At 45.6% G+C, this 20810-nt stretch overlaps 1 protein-coding gene and 1 long non-coding RNA gene across 9 annotated transcripts in view; both read right to left on the minus strand.

The window, feature by feature from the left end:
- Positions 1-964: 964 nt before the first annotated feature.
- LOC132540765 (uncharacterized) lies at positions 965-4658 on the minus strand. The gene is made up of 3 exons (XR_009551909.1): positions 4592-4658; positions 3794-3935; positions 965-1162 (listed from the first exon to the last, which is right to left on the minus strand). It is a non-coding gene; the product is annotated as an uncharacterized LOC132540765 (long non-coding RNA).
- Positions 4659-18531: 13873 nt separating this feature from the next.
- Positions 18532-20810, minus strand: part of TRAF1 (TNF receptor associated factor 1) — a 32316-nt gene continuing 30037 nt past the window's right edge. For all 8 annotated transcript variants that reach the window (XM_016185008.2, XM_060200061.1, XM_060200062.1 and 5 more), the window contains one exon: positions 18532-20000. In XM_016185008.2, coding sequence (XP_016040494.1) covers positions 19782-20000 — 219 coding nt within the window. In that variant the 3' untranslated portion in view covers positions 18532-19781. The remainder of the gene's footprint in view (positions 20001-20810) is intronic.

Genomic DNA, 20810 nt, shown 5'->3' on the forward strand with positions numbered 1-20810 from the left:
AGCACTGTTCAGCTCTGGCTTATGGTGGTGCGGGGGATTGAACCTGGGGCTTTGGAGCCTCACGCATGAGAGAGAAATTTTCTTTTTTTTTTAGTTTTATTTATTTATTTATTGGATAGAGACAGCCAGAAATTGAGAAGAAGGGAGAGGGAGAGAGACAGAGAGACATCTGCAGCACAGCTTCACCACTTGTGTCACTTTCCCCCTGCTGGTGGGGACCAGGGGCTTGAACCCTGGTATGTGTGCTCAACCAGGTGCGCCACCACTCAGCCAGGAAGATATTTTTTCCAGTTATCTCTTCATTAAAGCATACAGAGGAACCATTCTATTGGTGAACCTCAGTATTCATAAAGCATCTTTACTGGGAGCCAGAAATCCATGAATCAATCCTATGAGCTTCCTGAGCATTCAGAGCCAACCTGGGCATGCAGGGGCAAGAGGAAATGTACAGGAACTGCTTTCTGGGGACCAGCCCCCATGATGGGTATTCTGTGAAAGAGGCAAACAATAAATGCACAAGAAATAATCAGAGGAGGGGGCCTAGTGGTGGCGCACCTGGTTGAATGCACATGTCACAATGCACAGGGACCCAGGTTCAAGCCCCTGGTCCCCACCTGCAGGGGAAAAGCTTTGCAAGTGGTGAAGCAGAGCTGCAGGTGTCTCTCTGTCTCTCTCCCTCTCTATCTTCCCCTACCCTCTTGATTTCTGATGGTCTCTATCCAATAAATAAAGATAGTAGTAATAATAAAAATGACAAAAAATAATCAGAGGAGCACACAAGAGAACATAGGGGGATATAATATGATTATTTGTATGGATCATGGTAAAAATGGGTGTATCCAGAGGTCTGATGCCTCTGAATCGCAGAATTGTGATAGGAGGCTTATCTAAGTAGTCACCAGTGTGAATGGGTAGCACACCAAATGCAGGGTCCTAAGTTTCACAATGCTAGTATTACCTCTTTGAATATCCATGTTCTTCTGCTCCCAGGAATACTGCTTCTTAGTTCTGCAACTTCAGACACCTTAGAGTCATCAAACGATACTATTTGATCTTCTTCTAACACTTCATGTATGACTTAGTTCTTTGAAGTTCACATACACTCCTCTCACATCTCCTATCTCCACAGTAACTCTCAACATGAGCATTGCGAGCTTCTATTCTGAAAAGAATTCAATTGATTAACTTGATAGAAATAGGCAGAAATTTAGAGGGAAGGAGGAGATACAGAGAGAGGCAGAGAAACACCCGCAGCACTGCTTCACCACTTGCAGGTGGGGACTGGAGGCTTGAACCTGGATCCTTGTACACTGTAATATGTGCACTCAACCAGGTGTGCCATCATCTGGCCCCTGCCCCTATTTTTCAGATGAGGAAACTGAGATCCATGATATGTGTAAGATTAGACACACGACTCAGCATGGAGCAGTCACCATAACTGGAGAAAACTGCCCAAGTCGAGCCACCTGGCTCCTCATTTTCAGATAGGAAACTGATACGTGGATGGTGAGATTTGCTAAGATTATTCGGGAAAAAATTATTCAAGATCAAGTGGTAAGGGTTGGATGGCGGCACAGCTGATAGAGTGCACACATTACAGTGTACAGGGACTGAGGTTCAAACTCATGGTCCCCACCTGTAAGGGGGAAACTGCATAAGTAACAGTGCTGGAGGTATCTCTCTCACCTCTCCCTCTCTATTTACCACTTCCCTCTTAATTTCTCTCCATTTCTATCGAAAAGTAAAAATAAAATAAATCAAGTGGTAAACCAGCAGCTGAGTCTTTATTTTCATTAAGGTCTCTGCCTTCCTGCCCAGAGATTTGAGTCATGCTGCTTTTGTCAAGTCTCCAACAGTCCTCTTGAGTTTTTCTATTGCCAAAATTTATTTTAAGATGTTTCTGGTTTAGTGTTCTGTGATATGTGACATTCTCATAAACTTCAGAGAAAGCCCCTGCCTGGGTGGAGCATTTTTAAGTGTTTTTAGAACCTCTTTCAGCTTGGAGGGGCTGTGATTCTGCCACTAGAATTCCATGGCTAATTAAAGATATTATTCACCCTTTTGCTGCTTTCAAAAGAAACTCTCAAGACTGATTTTTCTCATATCTTATGATCCAGCAACACTTATTCTATGCATATATCTAAAGGATGTGTATATATTAATTTGAAGGGCATATACACCCCTATGTTCATAGCTGCATTGTTCACAATTACACAAAAGTATAGAAACAACCTATATGCCCACTGAAAAATGACTGGATAAAGGAATTACGGGGTATATATTCACTGGAATATTATTCTGCCATTAAGAAGAGATGATATTGTGTCCTATGGGACAAAATGGATGGAACTTGAGATGATTGTGCTTAATGAAGTAAGTAAAAAGATGAAGGACAACTGCCAAATGGTTTTGCTCATATATGGAATATAGAGCATTAAAAGTAGCAATAAGAACAAAAAAGTAAGAAATAGAAAAGTGTGTCTAAGTCTTCTTGAGAACCATAGGGGTTGTCTGGTGGTGACAGAACTTTGGTGGTGGGTATGGTGTAGAACTATACTCCGGTAATCTTATAATCTTGTAAAGCACAATTAAACCACTAATACTTTTTTTGAAAGACTGTCTTTTCTCTCTTATCTGTTCTGCTGCTTAACTTTTGGGCTGAAAGTGGGGCAGCAGGTTCAAAAGATTGAGCTAGGACCATGCACATCTGTGTCTTAAAATCATTTCCTCCAGGCTGGGGAAACAGCATAATGTTTATGCAAAGAGTTTTCATGCCTGAGGCTCTGAGGTCCCAGGTTCAATCCTCAGCACCACCAAAAGCCAGAGCTGAGCAGTACTCTGGTCTCTATTTTTTTTTTCTCTCTCATTAAAAATAAAATAAAATAGTTAGGAAAAAAATCCATTTTCTCCAAGATTACAAGGTCCCATATGCTTCCCTCTCAGAGAGAAAACATCTGGGCCAGGACTGCATGGCTTTTGGAGCCTCAGGCATGAGAGTCTAGTCTCTTTGCATAACCATTATGCTATCTACCCTCCACCCTCCAGGACTGCATGGAGAGAGCCCAGTTTATGTGGAAGACACCCTCAGGCAGGATCCTTTAGCTCAGAGTTCTTCACTGCAGATGAGGCTCAGCCCACTGGGATCTGGACCCCACCTGTTAGGCAGTGACAAGCCAGGGTATGTGACCCTAGGGTATGGTGACCCTAGACGGGAAGTGGTTGAGAGGGTGGTGGTGGTGGTGGGGAATCCTGAGCAGTGGATATTCAGGGAAGGGGCCATGACACTTATGTGAAGTTGATGGGGATGGCAGGTAGAGTCTATCCCAACATCAAGCCTAAACCAAGAGATTCGAAAGCAGCTGGAGACAATGAAGCTGGAGAAAATGAAGAAAGAGACAGGAACAGTCTTCTGCGGCAAGGGACTTAGTCTGTGCCTTCACAGGGAAAGCAGACACAATATATGTATTCCTAGATCCTGCACGGCCAACCCTAGCTTGTGCCTACAGACTGTTAGTGTGGACCAGGAGCCACACTCGCCATCTAGCCAGAGATGATCTAGTGCCAGTTAGATTGTTTCTTTGAGAACTGGTCTATCCTGCTTGTAGCAGCCTCATGTGACAACCACAAGGGCTACACCTCATCTTCATTTTGGGTGTCAACTTGGCTGGGTTCCAGTAGTCAGTTATTTAGTCTAATCTAGGTGTGGCCGGAAAGATATTTTGTAGCTGTGGCTGACACCAACAATCTGCGCATTTAAGTCAAGACTGCTCTTGATAATGGGTGTGGGCCTCACCTGATCAGTTGAAGGGCTGGGGAGCAAAAATTGAGGCTTCCCGGTGAAGACAAAATTCAGTGTCAAGGCAGCAACATTAACTCCTGAGTTCTTCCAGGCCTTGTCCTGTAGATGAGCAGTTCCATAAGCAAGTGAACAAGTCCTGTAAAATTAATGAATATAATACATCACCTTATAGAATTGGCCCTTGAATAATGCAGAAACAGGGCACACAGAGCCTTGCAGGTAAAACTTCACATGTAACTTTGTGAATCCCCCAAGACTAAAATAGAAATGGCCTGCTAGTGACCGGAAGTCTCACTGTCATAGTGAGACACCCTTTCATGTTATATCTGTTAGTGGTTCATACAACTCACAAAACTGCACATGAATATTTTGTGCTACAGAAGGCAATGGGTTGGAGCAATCATGCTTGAGGCATCTTTTCATCTTGATGCCCAGCTCCAGGACCGGCACCTAATAGATGCCAGGCCTCGAGTAAGTGTTAACTGAGTGGACAAATAAATAAGTGATCAAGTAATTACTGTTAGCCTTCTAACTCGACAATCAGCTTTGCAGGGGTAAAACACGATTAGGCAGATGCTGTTGGATTTGGATGAGGCTGAGGTCTGTCTTATTTATTTTTTTAACGACTCTTTTGACGTTTTCATTTTAATATGTGAAACCTGGCTACTTGTCTTAGGGAGAGTTTATGGAAAAAAAGCTTCCAGCTGGCCTGGGGGCAACCCATAAAAATATCCTGAAAGTTTGGACCAGTTAAAAAATGCGAAGTTGTTAGAGAAGAGAGAACAGAATTACCCAAAACCCCGGGGTGGCCCTCAGTTCTCTGGGCAAGAGGATGCATCTTTCATTTCTTTCTGGTTCCCGGTCAAAGGATAGGGCCCAGAATCTGTTAACGAGAAAACACAGCTTTCAAATAACAAACACATCTTTAACACAGGCAGTCTGTGATTCAAATGTTTTCAAAGGGTGTGAGGGTGGGAAGGGGGTTTCAGATTTTAAACTTTAGTGTCTAATCAGAATGCCCACACTCCTCCCCTTCCTCTGGAACACCTCCAAAAAGCTCTCTTTGGTAACCCCAGAGCAGCACGCATTAGTTTCTCCCTGTGACTGACTCCTGGGCTTAAGCCCTCTAGAGAGTCCCTCTAGTATCAGGGTCTAGGTTAAGCTCCTTGGTTTGGAGTGCAAGGTCTTTTATGATGTGACCCCTTCCTGCTTCTATGGCCTCTTCTCAGACTCCCTACCCCCATCTTGATCCAGCTGTGCCAGACAGCCTTCAGCTCCACCTCCTCCCCCACTCCACGCTGGCCTCAGAGCCTTGGACTGTACCCTGGTCTTGGCTGGGATTTTCCTTTCCCTTCTTTCTGCGGCTGAATGGTATTTATTTCTCAAACTGACTCCAGGCCTCTTCTCTGGAGGATGGAGGGTGGATGTTGGACAGGCTGAGTCCTCAGGCTGGGTTAGGTGTCCTTCCTGGGCTCCCCAGAGTACTCATCACCTGTAAGCCCTTCCTATCATTTTTTCTTCCATCAAGCTTTGCTCATCTTTAGATCTTTATAGTTAATACAAGATGGGAAAAGGTTTCATTTCATTTATTTATTTTGTGAAACCAGGGCCTTAAAAATTTCACAGACAGAGGGAGAACTCTACCTCATGAAGGCTTCCTCAGTTGTCATAGCACCTCTCAGGGGGTGTATTACTTAACCTGGGTGAGTTATTTCTTCCACCTGGGGCTCCTTTTTAATCCCTGTCTCTCACAGTTGGGGGTACTCTAAGCTCGAAAGTCACCACAGAGCTTTAAAACAATGATGGTGCTTGTTTTTTAAATATTTATTTATTTTCCCTGTTGTTGCCTTTTTTTTTTTTTAATTGTTGTTGTTATTGATGGCGTCATTGTTGGATAGGACAGAGAGAAATGGAGAGAGGAGGGGAAGACAGGGGGAGAGAAAGATACACACCTGCAGACCTGCTTCACGGTGGGGAGCCAGGGGCTCAAACCTGGATCCTAATGCCTCGTCCTTGTGCTTTGCGCCATGTGTGCTTAACCCGCTGCGCTACCGCCTGACTCCCGGTGATTTTGTTCTTAATCCACAAAGATTCTGATTTAATTGGTAATTGGTCTGTAAAATGGTCTGGGTTTGGGGCTGGGGGCACGAAGCTGGAGGGGGGAGACACAGGCTGGAACATTCCCCAGGTGGTTCTAATCTGCATTGTAATTTACAGCACTTTAATCAAGATTGTCCCAGCAATGTGGAAAAACTGCACTCTGGGCAACTGTCAGGAATCAGAGCCTTGAACTCACAACCCCATTGCATTGGCCAAAAATTGTATTGAGGAACTTGGAAATAGCTCAGTCAGGAGTGCACACTTTGCTGTGTGCAAAGACCCAAGTTTGAATCCAGTGCCCAGCCACCATATAGGAAGACCATACAAAAGGGAGGGTTCAGTAGCATTAGAACAGCACTTGTATCTCTCCTCTCCTCTCCTCCCCTCCCCTCCCCTCCCGCCTCCCCCTCTCCTCCCCTTCCCCCCTCCCCTCCCCTTTCCTCTCCTCTTCCCTCCCCTCCCTTCCCTCCCTCCCCCCTCCCCTCCCCTCTCCCCTTCCCTCCTCTCCTCTCCCCTCTCCTCCCTCCCCTCCTCTCTCCCCTCCCCTCTTCTCCCTTCCCTCCCTCCCCTCCCCTCTCCCCTCCCCTCCCCTCCCCTCCCCTCCTTCTTCTCTTCTCCCCTCTCTCTTTCTCCCCTTGGGAACACTACTTGTACTAGGGATTGAATCTGGGACCTCAGGCATGAAAAGTGTTTTGCATAACCATTATGCTATCTCCTCAGCCCTTCTCTCTTCCTTTTAGCCTTTATGTGAAAACAAAAGAAAGTAAGGAGGAGAAGAATGAGTAGCAGCAGCAGCAGCAGCAGCAGCAGCAGCAGCAGTAGTAGTAGCAGTGGTAATAGTATACCAAATTGGTGGAATAGTGCAAGTACCAACACCCTAGCAGAAAAAGAGAAAAAAAAAAGTGTTGCAAAGCCACTTTTCATCCATTTATTTGAATTGACATTGCTGAAAAAGTTATGCAAAACTACAATCACCCCTAAGTACCCTTTTAGGAGAAACTACCTGCATCACAACCACAGATTAGAAAGAAGCCAGTCTGTCCCACTCCAAATCTTGGGAGCCTGACCTGAGACAAATCCCCACCAACACTGCAAGCTCAAGACTGGGAGGTTCTATTGCACTAGAAAGTGTCACATTCAAAATAACCTCAAGTGGGGTCCATAAGCTCCTGGTGACTTGCAAAGTTAGGCAGGGACATTAGAAATGAAAGGAACCAGTGTGTGTGTGTGTGTGGGGGGGGGGGTAGCAACAGGGGACTGGCATTGTGCTCAGTTCTAGTCTATCTGAGCCCCCTGCTGTCAAATCATATTGTTGTTTCAAGAGACCATAGACCACCCAAATCTAGATATTTTTTGCCTCCAGGGTTATTACTGGGGCTTGGTGCTCGCACCATGAATCCACTGCTCCTGGAAACTATTTTTTTCTCTTTTTGTTGCCCTTGTTCTTTTATCGTTGTTGTGGTTATTATTGTTATCGATGATGTTGTTGTTGGATAGGACAGAGAGAAATGGAGAGAGGAGAAGACAGAGGGGGAGGAGAGAGAAAAATAGACACCAGCAGACCTGCTCCACCACCTGTGAAGCGATTCCCCTGCAGGTGGGGAGCCAGGGGCTCAAACCAGGATCTCTACGCCAGCCCTTGCACTTTGCACCACATGCACTTAACCCGCTGCGCTACCGCCCAACTCCCCAAATCTAGATTTTTATGTAATACCTGTTTAAACCTGACAACTGGGGCCAGGTGATAGCACAGTTAGTAGAGTGAACATGTTACAAAGCACAAGGACATCAGCTCAAAACCTGGTCCACACTTGCAGAAGGGAATATTCATGAGCAGTGAAGCTGTGCTGCAGGCTGCTCTGTCTGTCTGTCTGTCTGTCTATTTTCCCTTCCCTCTTGGTTTCTCTGTCTCTACCTAAAATAAGTAAATAAAAAGTTGACAACTGATTAAAAAAATCCCCACAGGCCTTGGACCTATGTTTACCTGTGAACTTCATTTCACTAGCAAACTGCCAATTCGTTTCCTATAAACCAAGCTACAAGAATTTTTTTTTCCTTGCTTGCCTGTCATTTTCTCCCTGTTTTCTGCTTTGGGACTTAGGCCAGTGGAGGGGGTAAAGGAAACAGCCCCAGAGACTTGTGCTGTACGTGCAGTAAATGTGCCATTGGTGGGGGACGACAATTCACCTTACTAAGCTCATTCATTTGACAGTGCCTCATTCATGCCAACTCACTAGAGAAAGGGCTCTCTAGTCTCAAGTCCTGTAAGAATCAAGTTTCACTTCAGTTACTGGTTTGTTAGTGTCTTATGGACACTGAACCACATTGGGATTGGTTTTCATTAAGAGGACAACTTATAACCTGTCTCTGTAACATTTGGGGCCTCCAGGTCTGCATTTTGTGTGCCTAATTCCATGTTTCTTCTGACCTGTATAACTTCTGTTTCCCATGTCACTCATCACCTGACTGTGCCTTTCACATTTGCCTCTTCCATATATCAAGTAAAGAAGTTATGTTAAGTGCTTTCTGGGAAAAGGCATGCTATAAATAATTAAGCCCCTGCCAAACAGTTAAGTGTTCAACATTTTTTTCTGTTATTGAATCAATGACTACTTGAATGATTCATCTTGTGGTCCCATGCAGGGCCTTACACAGAGCAGGTGTTCAGGAAACAAGGGGCAGGATGATAGAGTGGAAAGTGACTGTTTTGAGGTGAGAGATGACAGCCCTGTTATTTCCTTGAGACTAGGTTCTTGGGCAAGTATTTAATCTCTCTTAGCTTCAGTTTCTTCATCTGCACAATGGGGATAATCTCAGCACCCATTTGTAGGAGTCACTGGGGGAATGAAGGAGATTATGCACATGAAGTCCCTGGTATATGAGATAACACTAAATAGCAGTTATGTGCCTTGGGAACAGCTCAATAGATAGCATAGGACTTGTATGCCTGGGACCCCAGAAGGGTCTTTTAAATTTTAATCCCCAGAACCACAGTAAACCAGAACTGAGCAGTGCTCTGGTCTCTGCCTTAAAATAAAAAAAGAAACATCCAAAAAGCTGTATTTATTTATGAGAGAGAGAGAGAGAGAGAGGACCAGAGCATCACTCTGGCACATGCAGTGGTAGGGGTTCATCTTGGTACTTCACACCTGAGATACCTGAGCCCTATCCATTGTGCCATTTCCTCAGCCACAAATAAAAAATCTTAAAAAAAAAAAAGCAGTTGTGATTATTAATAAAAGATCACTCTCATGATTTAATTGCGTAACTAATAAGATGTGCAACATGAGTCAGGAAACTCATCCTGCACAAACTTGCTACTTAGTCTGACAAAGAAACCACAGGCTCCCACTGGGGGAATAAAAAGGATGTGGTTTGGGGAAGCCCTGGGTTTCCTCAGTTTTCTGTCCCAGGCTTGTTTACCGTGCACTGGGAACCCTTGGTGGCAGTGGTGACAGTGGAGACAATGCCACCTTCCCTTCCCTTCATGTTCAGGCAGATGCTGAAGACCCCGCCCTGAAACCTTCATCACTCAACTCAGACTTCCCAGCCCTAGGTCTGTGTTTACCTTTTCCAGAACCTCCAGCAGTGTTTCTCCAAGCTTTCCAGTTCCTTCCCTGGCCCAGTCCAGCCCTTCCCCTGGCGATCACTCAGGAAAGCAAATGAATCATGCATGCATGGTGGTCACTCACCATCAAGTGTTTGATGGACGCACGGCCAATTTAGGAAGCTGTCTTGCTGCGGTGTTCAGGGGGTGTTCATAAAGGAGTATCTTGGGGGTTTTGCTCAGAGAAGAGGACATCAGGGAATAGTCAGGGAAGTAAGCTTCAAATAGCAATCTGGAGACAGCAATTCATCAGCTACCCTTGCCAGAGGAAGTGATCTTTGATGAACTGGAGGTCTGCCTAAAGGCTGACAATTTATCCCAGGGGGCACTGCTGTGTCTGACAGAGTTCCCAAAGTATGTCCCCACCCCCACCCCAGCTAAGACCATCAGCATCAACTGGGGTGTGCAAAATGTCTAGTGAACAAATGATTCTAAAAACCTGTTATGAGAGGAACATTCTTCTTTTATGCAAGTTTATTACTTTAAGGATGGGAGACCTGTGGACAATGCCTGGTATAAATGTTCTATTTTTTAATATTTATTTATTCCCTTTTGTTGACATTGTTGTTTTTTATTGTTGTAATTATTGTTGTCGTTGTTGGATAAGACAGAGAGAAATGGAGAGAGGAGGGGAAGACAGAGAGGGGGAGAGAAAGAGACACCTACAGACCTGCTTCACTGCCTGTGATGCAACCACCCTGCAGGTGGGGAGCCAGGGGCTCAAACTTACTTACTCCGGTCCTTGCACTTTATGCCACGTGCGCTTAACCCACTGCACTACCGCCGGACTCCCTAAATGTTCTATTAACAACAAGACCAAGAAATGACTGGCTGTATGCACAGAAACTTAAAGGCTGAGATGGCTGAGATAATGAGTTTCCCCCTTTCTCATCACTCACTTTTAAGTCTATCTTCAGATCTCCATGCTTTATAGCAGACAAATATTCTGAAATGTAGTTATCTCTATGTACCTTTCAAGGTAAGAGCTTAGATTTCACACTTTCTTCCCCAACTCTCTAGGTTGCTTTTTTTTTTTTTTTTTTGGTGAAGAAGGGGAGTGGACTAATTTTTTTGTACTTTTTCTTTCTCAACCAAAACACTGCTAAACTCTGGTGTTTCGTGGTGCTAGGGTTTGAACTTGGACCTCCAACCCTCAGGTACAGAGGTCTTTTGCATAACAATTATGCTATGTCCTTGACCCAGAAACTGTTACCATGTTTAAGGACCTGAGTTCAAGCTCCCAGCTCCCATCTGTAGGGGGGAAGCATAAAAAATAGTGAAACAATGCTGCAGGTGTCTCTCTGTCTCTCCCTCTCTTGTCTTCCCCTTCCATCTCAGCTTCTCTTTCTCTACCCGTAGGTAAATAAAATATTTAATTTTTTAAAATTATCTTTATTTACTGGATAGAGACAGAAATCGAAAGGAAAGGGAGGGATAGAGAGGATGAGAGACAGAGAGACATCAGCAGCACTGCTTCACCACTTGTGAAGCTTTTCCCCTGCAGGGGGTACTGGGGGCTCGAACCTGGGTCCTTGTGCATTGTAACATGTGCGCTCAACCAGGCGTGCCACCACTTGGCCCCATTTTTAAATTTTTTAATAAAATATTATTTTATTGTAACTGCCTTTTATATCTACTCACTTTACTGAATTCACTAGCTAATTCTAATAGTTTCAGTAACTTCTCTTGATTTTAAAGATGGACAAATAGATCCTTTTTATATTAGTATAGCTTTTTATCTCCAGCCTTGGCGTCACAAGGACATCTGGTAAATAAACACAGACAAGTTACTTGTCATCTATGAACTTCAATTTTCTTATAAATAAAACAAAAAGATGGAAATAATGCCAATAGATTAAACAATGCACATCTATAAAATAATTACTTCTTGAGACATTTCAACTATTAAATATCTTCTGCTTATTTATTAAAGAAATAATAGAGGGAGTCGGGCAGTAGTGCAGTGGGTTAAGCGCATGTGGTGCAAAGCACAATGGCCGGTATGAGGATCCCGGTTCGAGCCCTGGCTCCCCACCTGCAGGGGAGTCACTTCACAGGCAGTGAAGCAGGTCTGCAGGTGTCTGTCTTTCTCTCCCCCTCTCTGTCTTCCCCTCCTCTCTCCATTTCTCTCTGTCCTATCCAACAACGATGACAACAAGAATAACTACAACAATAAGGGCAACAAAAGGGAATAAATAAATATAAAAAATGTTTAAAAAATAAAAAAGTAATTTAAAGAAATAATAGACTACTTAATATAAATTCCAATGTGAGAGTCCTACATAGTAGCATTTTTCTCCTACCACTTGCTTGCTTTAATCTTATTGCAATGGCTACAGCTTTAAGGCCAGTATTAAATATAGTAGTAACAGACATCCTAGTTGTAACTGGAGGGCTTTACCCAAAGAGGCTGCTAATGGACCCATCAAACCATCCACAGTAGTCCTCCCATAAACACAATATAAAAACCACAGGCTCTTCTTTAAGACAAGCATGTTTCCATATGCCTCAAAACTCAAAAGCATGTATTTTGTACGTTAATAAAATGTGAGGAGGGGCCAGGCAGTGGTGCACCGGGTTAAGCGCACATAGTAACAAAGTGTAAGGACCCACACAAGGATCCTGATTGGAGCCCTGGCTCCCCATCTGAAGTGGGGTTGCTTCACAAGTGGTGAAGTAGGTTTACAGGTGTCTATCTTTTTCTTTCCCTCTCTATCTTCCCCTCCCCTCTCAATTTCTCCCTGTCCTATCCAAAAGAAATAAGTAAATAAATAAATAAATAAAATGGCCACAGGAGTAGTGGATTCATAATGCAGGCACCAAGCCCCAGTTGTAAGCCCGGAAGCAAATAAATAAATAAAAATAAAATGTGAGAAAAATATTGAAGCAGAGTTTTCTGGAGATTTCTATGCTTTTCCTTCTCTCCCCTTTCTTTCTTTCATTTATTCATACTTAATGATAAAAAGGAGAACCAGAGTATTCCTCTGGCACGTGCATTGCCAGGGATCAAACTCAGGACCTTGTGTTTGAGGATTTAATACTCTATCCACTATGGCATCTCCCCTGCTACAGCGTGCGTTGATTTCTTGAGGGGACAATTTCTTTATGAGTCTTAATAACTCCAGAAGTCTTAGTGTGACTGGTTTTGGAATGCTGTGGGGAGGGGACTGTCAAACTTTCTGCAGAAGCTCAGAAAGAGGAGAAAACACTGAGCATGGAATCTTGTTTCCTAGCTTCCCACCGTTTAGTTAGTTGTGTCACCCTGGGCAAGTCACCTTAGCAGCTCTGAGGCCCATTGTCCTCACTGGCAAAGCTAAATGGCAAAGTTCCCGAGTACTCAGTTTCGATGGCTATGAATCCTATCACACTGACTGTCCCCAGAAAAGCACTCTGGGTTTGTGTTGTGCTTGTTTTGTCTTGTAGGTTCGGTTTGGTTTGTTGGTTTTAACGTAGTCTGGGCCTCATGCACACACAATTTAATTGCTCAGACAGAGGCCAAAAGAGAAAGACATGGAAGCAGAGCCTGAGCTCCCCCCTAATGCTACCATAGTTTTTTAACTATGTGATACCTGGGCTGGAACTTCTTCTTCTTCTAGCGTTTGCCCTTCTTCCGTAGCCAGTCAACAGCATCAGGTTGAGCCTGATGTAAAGTTTCGAGACCTCCTTTGAATCTGGAGAGGTGGCAGTCGTTGACTATGTGGGTCATAGTCTGTCTGGAGCCGCAGGGGCAGTTCGGGTCATCTCTGGCTCCCCAGCGATGGAACATAGCGGCGCACCGGCCATGGCCTGTTCGATAGCGATTGAGGAGGGCCCAATCATAACGTGCTAGGTCAAAGCCGGGTTGACGTTTGCAGGGGTCTGTGATGAGGTGTTTGTTCTTTACCTCAGCTGACTGCCAACTCTGTTTCCAAGAGTCTGGAACAGAGAAGTTCAGTGTAGGCGTAGGGGACCAGATTGGGTGACGAGACGTCGAGCGTTGGACAGGGTGGGCGAAGATATCCGCGTATATTGGCAGGTCCGGTATAGCGTAGATGTGGGAAATGAACTTAGATGATGCTGCATCCTGACGAATATCTGGCGGGGCAATGTTGCTAAGAACTGGCAGTCATGGAACCGGGGTGGAATGGATGGTTCCAGAAATTACCCTCATGGAGGAATATAATTTGGAATCGACCAAGTGGACATGGGGGCTACGGAACCATACTGGGGCACAGTATTCTGCAGTGGAATAGCATAATGCCAGAGATGATGATCGTAGTGTGGAAGCGCTCGCGCCCCATGAGGAGCTGGCCAGTCTTGCAATGATGTTATTCCTCGCGCCCACCTTTGCTGCAGTTTTTATGAGATGTTTGTGAAATGACAGAGTGCGATCGAGAGTAACGCCAAGATAGACTGGCTGGGCTTCATGCCGGATTCTCGTATCGCCAAGCTGCACATTAAGCTCACGCGAGGCTGAGGCATGGTGTAGATGGAAAACAGATTATACCGTTTTTGCAGTGCTAGGAATTAGTTGCCATTTTTTACAGTAATCAGATATCAGAGACATGTCTTTCGTGAGTGTTTCCTCGAGGATGTCGAACTTTGATGCCTGAGTTGCACAGCAGATGTCATCGGCGTAGATGAACTTCCTTGAAGAAGTTTCTGGGAGGTCATTGATGTAAATATTAAATAGCGTAGGAGCCAGAACAGAGCCCTGGGGGAGGCCACTTGAGACAGGTCTCCATCTGCTAGACTTGTCACCTAGATGTACCCGGAATCTTCTGTTTTGGAGAAGAAACGATATAGTGTTGGCCACCCATGGAGGCAGGCATCTTGAGATCTTGACCAGGAGACCACGGTGCCAGACCGTGTCATAGGCTGCTGTGAGATCAACAAAGACAGCACCCGTCTTTAAATTCTTCTGGAATCCATTTTCAATGTAAGTTGAGAGGGCCAGGACTTGTTCGCAGGTAGATCTTCCTGGGCGGAAACCAGCTTGGGCGGGTGATAGGAATTTCTCTGTAAGAGGAGAAATACGTGACAGAAGCAGCCTCTCAAGGAGTTTGTAACACACGGAGAGGAGAGAAATTGGTCTATAGCTGGCAGCCAGTGTTGGGTCTTTCTTTGGTTTCAAAACCGCTATAATCTTTGCACGACGCCAAACTTTGGGCATAGACTCAGATTCCAAGATGTGGGACAGGAATGAAGCGAGCCACTTCTTTGCCGTGGGGCCCAGGTTAAGAATGAGTTCTGGGGTGATGTTATCATAGCCAGCAGCTGTTCCCGGTTTAACCCTCTTCAAAGCGTCTTCCAGTTCAGACAGTGTAAAGGGAGAGAGTTTTGGAGATGGACAAGATAACCGGAAGTGGGATGACCACTCATGGGAAATTTCTGTTTTCCAGACTGGGTCGATCTTAGCACGTCCAACTTGAGTTAGGTGACTGGCCACTGAGTTTGGAGATATGGGAGGATGGGAGACGGGAGGATGGGCTGGAACTGGAGCTGCAAAGCACATGCCCCTCCAGTGAGCTATTGCTCTGACCCAGGAAGTTTTCTCTGTTTTGTTTTGTTGGGGATGATCCCCCAAACCTTCTACCAATAAGTCCTTCATTAGGCTTTCCCTTATCAAAACCTCCTGACAACTACTTGTTTTCAGGAACTGTGCCAGTCTTGGGAATCAGTGATCAACATCCCAGCACACAGGACAGTGGACGAGACAGGCAATAAATAAGCACAAATAAATGTGCCTTCCTGCAGGGAGAGGCGGGTGAGGGCCTCACAGGAGAACAGGGCCAAGGGCCAGAGCCCTCCAGTCCTGCCCTGCTCAGTGCCCCTACCTACCACAGTTCCAAGCCCGAGGTTCTGCGCCCCCAGACGCCTTTTCCTGGAACTTGCAGGGGCTCCTCACCCCCCATTCCCCGGAAGAGGGCCTCTCAATGCTGCTGCCTTCAACCAGGGTTTGGCCAAAGCCAGCCAGTGGAGTGAGAGTCCTCCAAGAACTAAGTCATTTATCCTGCACGAGAGGATGGGGGATGGGGTGGGAAGGGGGTTTGAGCAGCTTTCTTCCAACTGACCCCAGAGAAAGGATCAGTGTCTCTCTGGAATCACAAGGATCCTGTTGCTTTACTATAGAAAAGCAATTTGAAATAGTGAAGTAAACAAAAATCTTGGAGTTTGCATTCAGGTGTCCAACCAACTTCCCAGACCACTTTTTCTTTAACTTTGTCTGGTTTCTCCTCCTGGATGGAGTCAGGAACCTGGGGCTCCATGGTGGAGTCCCTGGCTGCCACAGCACAGCCGGGTATGTGTAGGGCTGATTCTAAAGGCTGGCTGAAGCATGAGTGGGTGGAGCCACTGCTGACACACCCTCTTCAGACACTATGTCAGATGCCCCTGGACATTCATCTCATTTTCCTCACAGAAGCCACAGCCATATGCCTGGCCATTTCCCGATGAGGAGACCGAGGCTCAGAACTGGAGACCAGGCTTTGTCCTTCCTTCCGCTAGAGTGGTCTGCAGATTCACTCTGAACCTAACAATTCTGGGGGTTGTGAAAACAAGGCAGGACAGCTGAGCACTCTGAAACCACATGACATTCCTGTTTCTGTGACTAGGAAGCTGAGACCCCATAGTGTACACAGTGGCATCTTCTTACTACACAGCAACACTGTGAGGTTAGAATTCCCACCCACCACGGCAGAAGTGGGAACTGAGGCATAGCCAGTCTCTGCTATGCAGTGCAGAAGGGGGAGAGGGACCAGTAGGGGACACCTGGTCTAGTCTGACTTCCCAGGATCCTACTGCTTAAAGGCAGAGAGTATGTTGCTCCCCTGGGACTCTGGTTATGGCACCATGCCCCACCAATTGGTTTCTGAATCTACTGTCTCCTCTAAGCCCACAAGACAAATCCTGGATCATCTGAGCACTGCTGACCATGGAACACAGAACAGAGAAGAGTCCAGGAGACGGGGCCTGTCATCTCAGGAGTGCCCCTTCTCTTCTCTGTTCCCCAGTTTCTCCATCTGAAAGCAGTGGTGATGAAGTTAGCTCCAGCTTCGGGTCACAAGACCTGAGTGTGATGCTGACTGCACCACTCAGAGTGGCTTGAGCTTGTCATTTCCCTTTTCTTAGTCTCTGCATCTTGGACCATGAATGGTTAGAATATTATAATGGCATAGTAAGTGGACAAATGAGAACAGAAGCCTACAGTTTAGTGGCATGTGAAGAGTCTGTGTATAAGTTTGTATCTACTGTGCCTGTGCTGGTGGGGTTTCCATGCCTGGGCCTGGTAGGGTCAGTTCTCTGACCAGGAGCAGAGGGATTTGCTATCACCCAAAGCCTCCCAAGAAGAAGTGACCTCATTGTGGCTGAAGACACAGACATCAGCCAAAATGAAGTTTGAGGAAGAAGGAAAGTTAACAGGAGGACAAAGACTCACTTCTAGTCTCATCTGCCTCCCCCACTTATCTGACTTTGGGCAAGGCTCCGGCCTCTTAGGCCTTAATTTATTTAAAATGATTTATTTTAATAAATAATATTTAATATTTAAACATTTAAAAAATATTTAACTTATTTACTTATTGGATAGAGACAGAGAGAAATCCAGAGGGGAGGGGTAGACAGAAAGGAAGAGACAGAGAGATACCTGCAACACTGCTTCACTGCTTGTGAAGCTTCCCCCTTGAAAGTGGGGACCAGGGGCTTGAACCTAGGATCTTTGCATACTGTAACTTGTGCTCTCAACTAGGCATGCTACCATCTACTCTCATAAGCCCAAGAGTAGCTTTCAAATATGTGAAGAGTATATAAATGCCATACCTTTCTTTAAAATAATTTTTCTTATATTTATTTATTTTCCATTTTTGTTGCCCGTGTTGTTTTTCATTGTTGTTGTAGTTATTATTGTTGTTGTTGTCGTCATTGTTAGATAGGACAGAGAGAAATGGAGAGAGGAGGGGAAGACATAGAGGAGAAGAGAAAGATAGACACCTGCAGACCTGCTTCACCGCCTGTGAAGTGACTCCCTTGCAGGTGGGGAGCCGGGGGATCAAACTGGGATCCTTACGCCGGTCCTTGCACTTTGTGCCGTGTGCGCTTAACCCACTGCCCTACTGCCCGACTCCCTAAATACCATACCTTTAACCCCATTGATCTGACTTACAGCCCATGTTTAGCACTAGAGCCTATGTAACCTCTGAGTCCCTGTCCGTCAGAGTTCACAGTCCATGGTCACAACTAGGAACATTCTAGGCTACACTTATTTCAGGACCAGTCTTCCTTGGGTGTCAGAGTATGTTGACCCAGAGTCTCTTCAGAGAATTGGGAACTACTCTCTGCACTAATCCAGCTTTCTATTCCTATTCTCAACTCTGACTCTATCTTCCCAAACAATACTTTCAGCCTACCTGCAAGCTAACTATCAGGCTCAGGCAAAAATTATACTAAAGTCATGGACTACATGGCACATACTCAAAAAAAAAAAAAAAAAAAGACTTCCAAGCTTCCTCCCACACAAAGACCCCTCGTTTCATTTGCCCTATTCCTATTGAATAATTTGCTTTATATTATATTGCTTTTCAACCACCAAGTTGCAGATGCTACCATGATGCCATCCTGACCTCCCTGGACAGACGGCCTCACCAATGTGTCCTGGAACTTCTCCAGAGCCCTACCTCGTTAGGGAAAGACAGAAACGGGCTGGGGGTATGGACTGACCTGCCAATGTCCATGTTTAGTAGAGAAGCAATTATAGAAGCCAGACCTTCCACTTTCTGTACCCCATAAAGAATTTTGGTCCATACTCCCAGAGAGGGATAAAGAATAGGGAAGCTTCCAATAGAGAGGTTGGGACACAGAACTCTGATATTGGGAACTGTGTGGAATTGTACCCGTTATCTTACAATCTTGTTAATCATTATTAAATCAGTAATAATAATAATAATAATACCTCATAGGCCCAAGAGCCAAGATGCCTTCCCACTATGTCTTTATTGTACTCATATGTCCTTTTCTGTATCTCAAACTATTCTAGGCTGAGTTTAAGGTGTTTTCTTTCTTTCTTTCTTTTCCCCCACAACACTGCTAAACTCTCATAGGGGATTGAACCTCAGAGCCTCAGGCATAGAAGTCATTTGCATAACCATTATGTTGTCTCTCCAGCCCTCAAACTGAGTTTAAATGTCACTTCTTCCTTAGGCCTTTTTCCTACTTTTCCCCAATGGACCTGCATATGATTCTGAGCTTTCTCTGAGCACTTTAACCAGTTTCAGTGAATGTTTTTCCTCCATTGAGCTATGAATTTCTTAAGTCAGGCACACAATTTCTTAAGTGCAGCCTTTGTGACAGGAGCACAAGTGTGACTCACAAGTTGGACTGTGACACTGGACCTTGCTCTCTCTGCCTGTCCTGTGTGGTATCTCTGTCAGGGTTCCTGGAACCCACTGAGAGACAGGCTAGAGCACTTCTTCTCATGGTCAAAAGAAGATGGAGGCTGGAAGGGAGGTTCCTGCCAGGGCACTGGCCTTGGATGCCACCACAAAGCTGGCAGGACCACCTGGTTTTGGCCAGGTCTTTGCATATCTGGCTTGGTTAGGACCAACTCCCACACTAGTTACTTAATAAAAACTTCAAAAGAGATTTTTAAAGAAAAGTGTGAGTGTGAAGGTAGATAGCTCACTAGTAGGGTGTATTGCTATGTCAGGTTTATTGCCAGGGCTTAGCCTGCATGGTGAATCTACTGCTCTTGGTAGTCATTTTTTTTTTCTTTCTTTATTTGATAGGACAGAAAGAAATTGAGTGGAGAGGGGGAGAGGAAATGAGGCAGAGAGACACTTACAGTACTGGCTTCACTGTTCCTGAAGCTTCCCCACTATAGTTGGGGAGCAAGGCCTCAAACCTGGGTCCTTGTGCATGGTAATGTATTCACTCAACTTGAGTCATGCATCTCCAACTCACCACCCATGCCTGGGGCTGGGTTCCCAGAGCCTAACCTAGCTGGGTCAGAGTCTGCCTTGTAATTCAGGCTTGCAGGGGCTCCTGGGGCCCTGTTTGAGTATGTGGCCAGAGCAGAGAGGGACCCTCTTTCTGGATCCTGTGGCTCTGTGGTTCCAGCCTGAGTTTCTGCTGCTCCGTGCTGATGGTGGCCCCCACAGATCTGTCAGACCCACTCAGCTCATGCCAGCCTGTCACTATTCCCTGGGATCTTAGGCACTAAGGGCAGGACTTCAGTCATCCTGCCACCCCCCCAGTTTGAGCCGGTGCTCTCTCTGGAGCCAGGTGTGGCTTTATTGGCCCACCCTAAGCATTAGTCTCCACGATGCACTTGAGGAACATGGTGTCGTCCTTCACGTAGGCGTGCTTGGGTGACTGCAGCCGGCTGAGGGGGAAGAAGAGCGGGCAGCCGCTGGCCACATTGGTCTCGCTCTGAGGCCGTTGGAAGGATGCTGAGCTCAGGTCAGGCCGGAAGGCATCTATGGCATGCTCACGGTTGTTCTGGTCAAGCAGCATGAAGGTGACCTGCAGGGCAGGGGGGATGTGGGGGGTCAGACCTGCACAGCAGCATTGGTACTCACAGACCACATGACTAGACTCAGACTCGGTATGTGTCCACTGCTTGTTTATATCCCTGATCTCGAGTTCAGAGGAAACACGTGAAGATTTCGCCTGACAAGGGTAGCCTGGAAATTGAAGCTACTTGGAATTCTGATCCAGCCTCCAGGCTTTTCCTATGAAAAATGCCAGAAATTCTATCCAACAGCATGTGGAGCTTTCAGTGCAACTTCCAATCAATTGTCTGGTCGGTAGCACACTAGATGAAGTGTCCTGAGTTCGATCTCCAGCATCTCATGAACCAGAGTGATGCTCTGGTTCTCTCTCTGTCTCTCCTTCTTTTACTCTCATTAACTAAGAAATAAACTTTTTTTTTTTTTTTTTAAATAAGGTGGTGCTCAAGATGACCCATAAAGCCCCTTCTGGCTCGGAAATATATGATCCATCAAGTATGGTGAGAATCTTCTAGGGCAAGGCCTAGGGCTCTGCTGGGGGGTTGCCAATCAATGTCCTGACATGAAAAATGGAGCATTTGGGACCCAAAGGAGGATATGGGCTCCCCTAGAACCTGAGGATCTACAGGTAATGCCTCTGCTTCCTGGCATATGCCCATCCTCAAACTTGCTTGCACTTTAGAGTCTCCTAGGAGGGTTTTAAAAATTAGGTGCCAGGGCTGGCGAAATATCTCACTTGGATAGTGTGCTGCTGTGGTACATCTGGACCCAGGTTTGAACCTGGCCCCCATCACACTGAAGGAAGCTTTGGTCTCTTTGATTC

Source organism: Erinaceus europaeus, chromosome 10 (assembly GCF_950295315.1).
Source record: "Erinaceus europaeus chromosome 10, mEriEur2.1, whole genome shotgun sequence".
Classification (NCBI taxonomy): Eukaryota; Metazoa; Chordata; class Mammalia; order Eulipotyphla; family Erinaceidae; genus Erinaceus; species Erinaceus europaeus.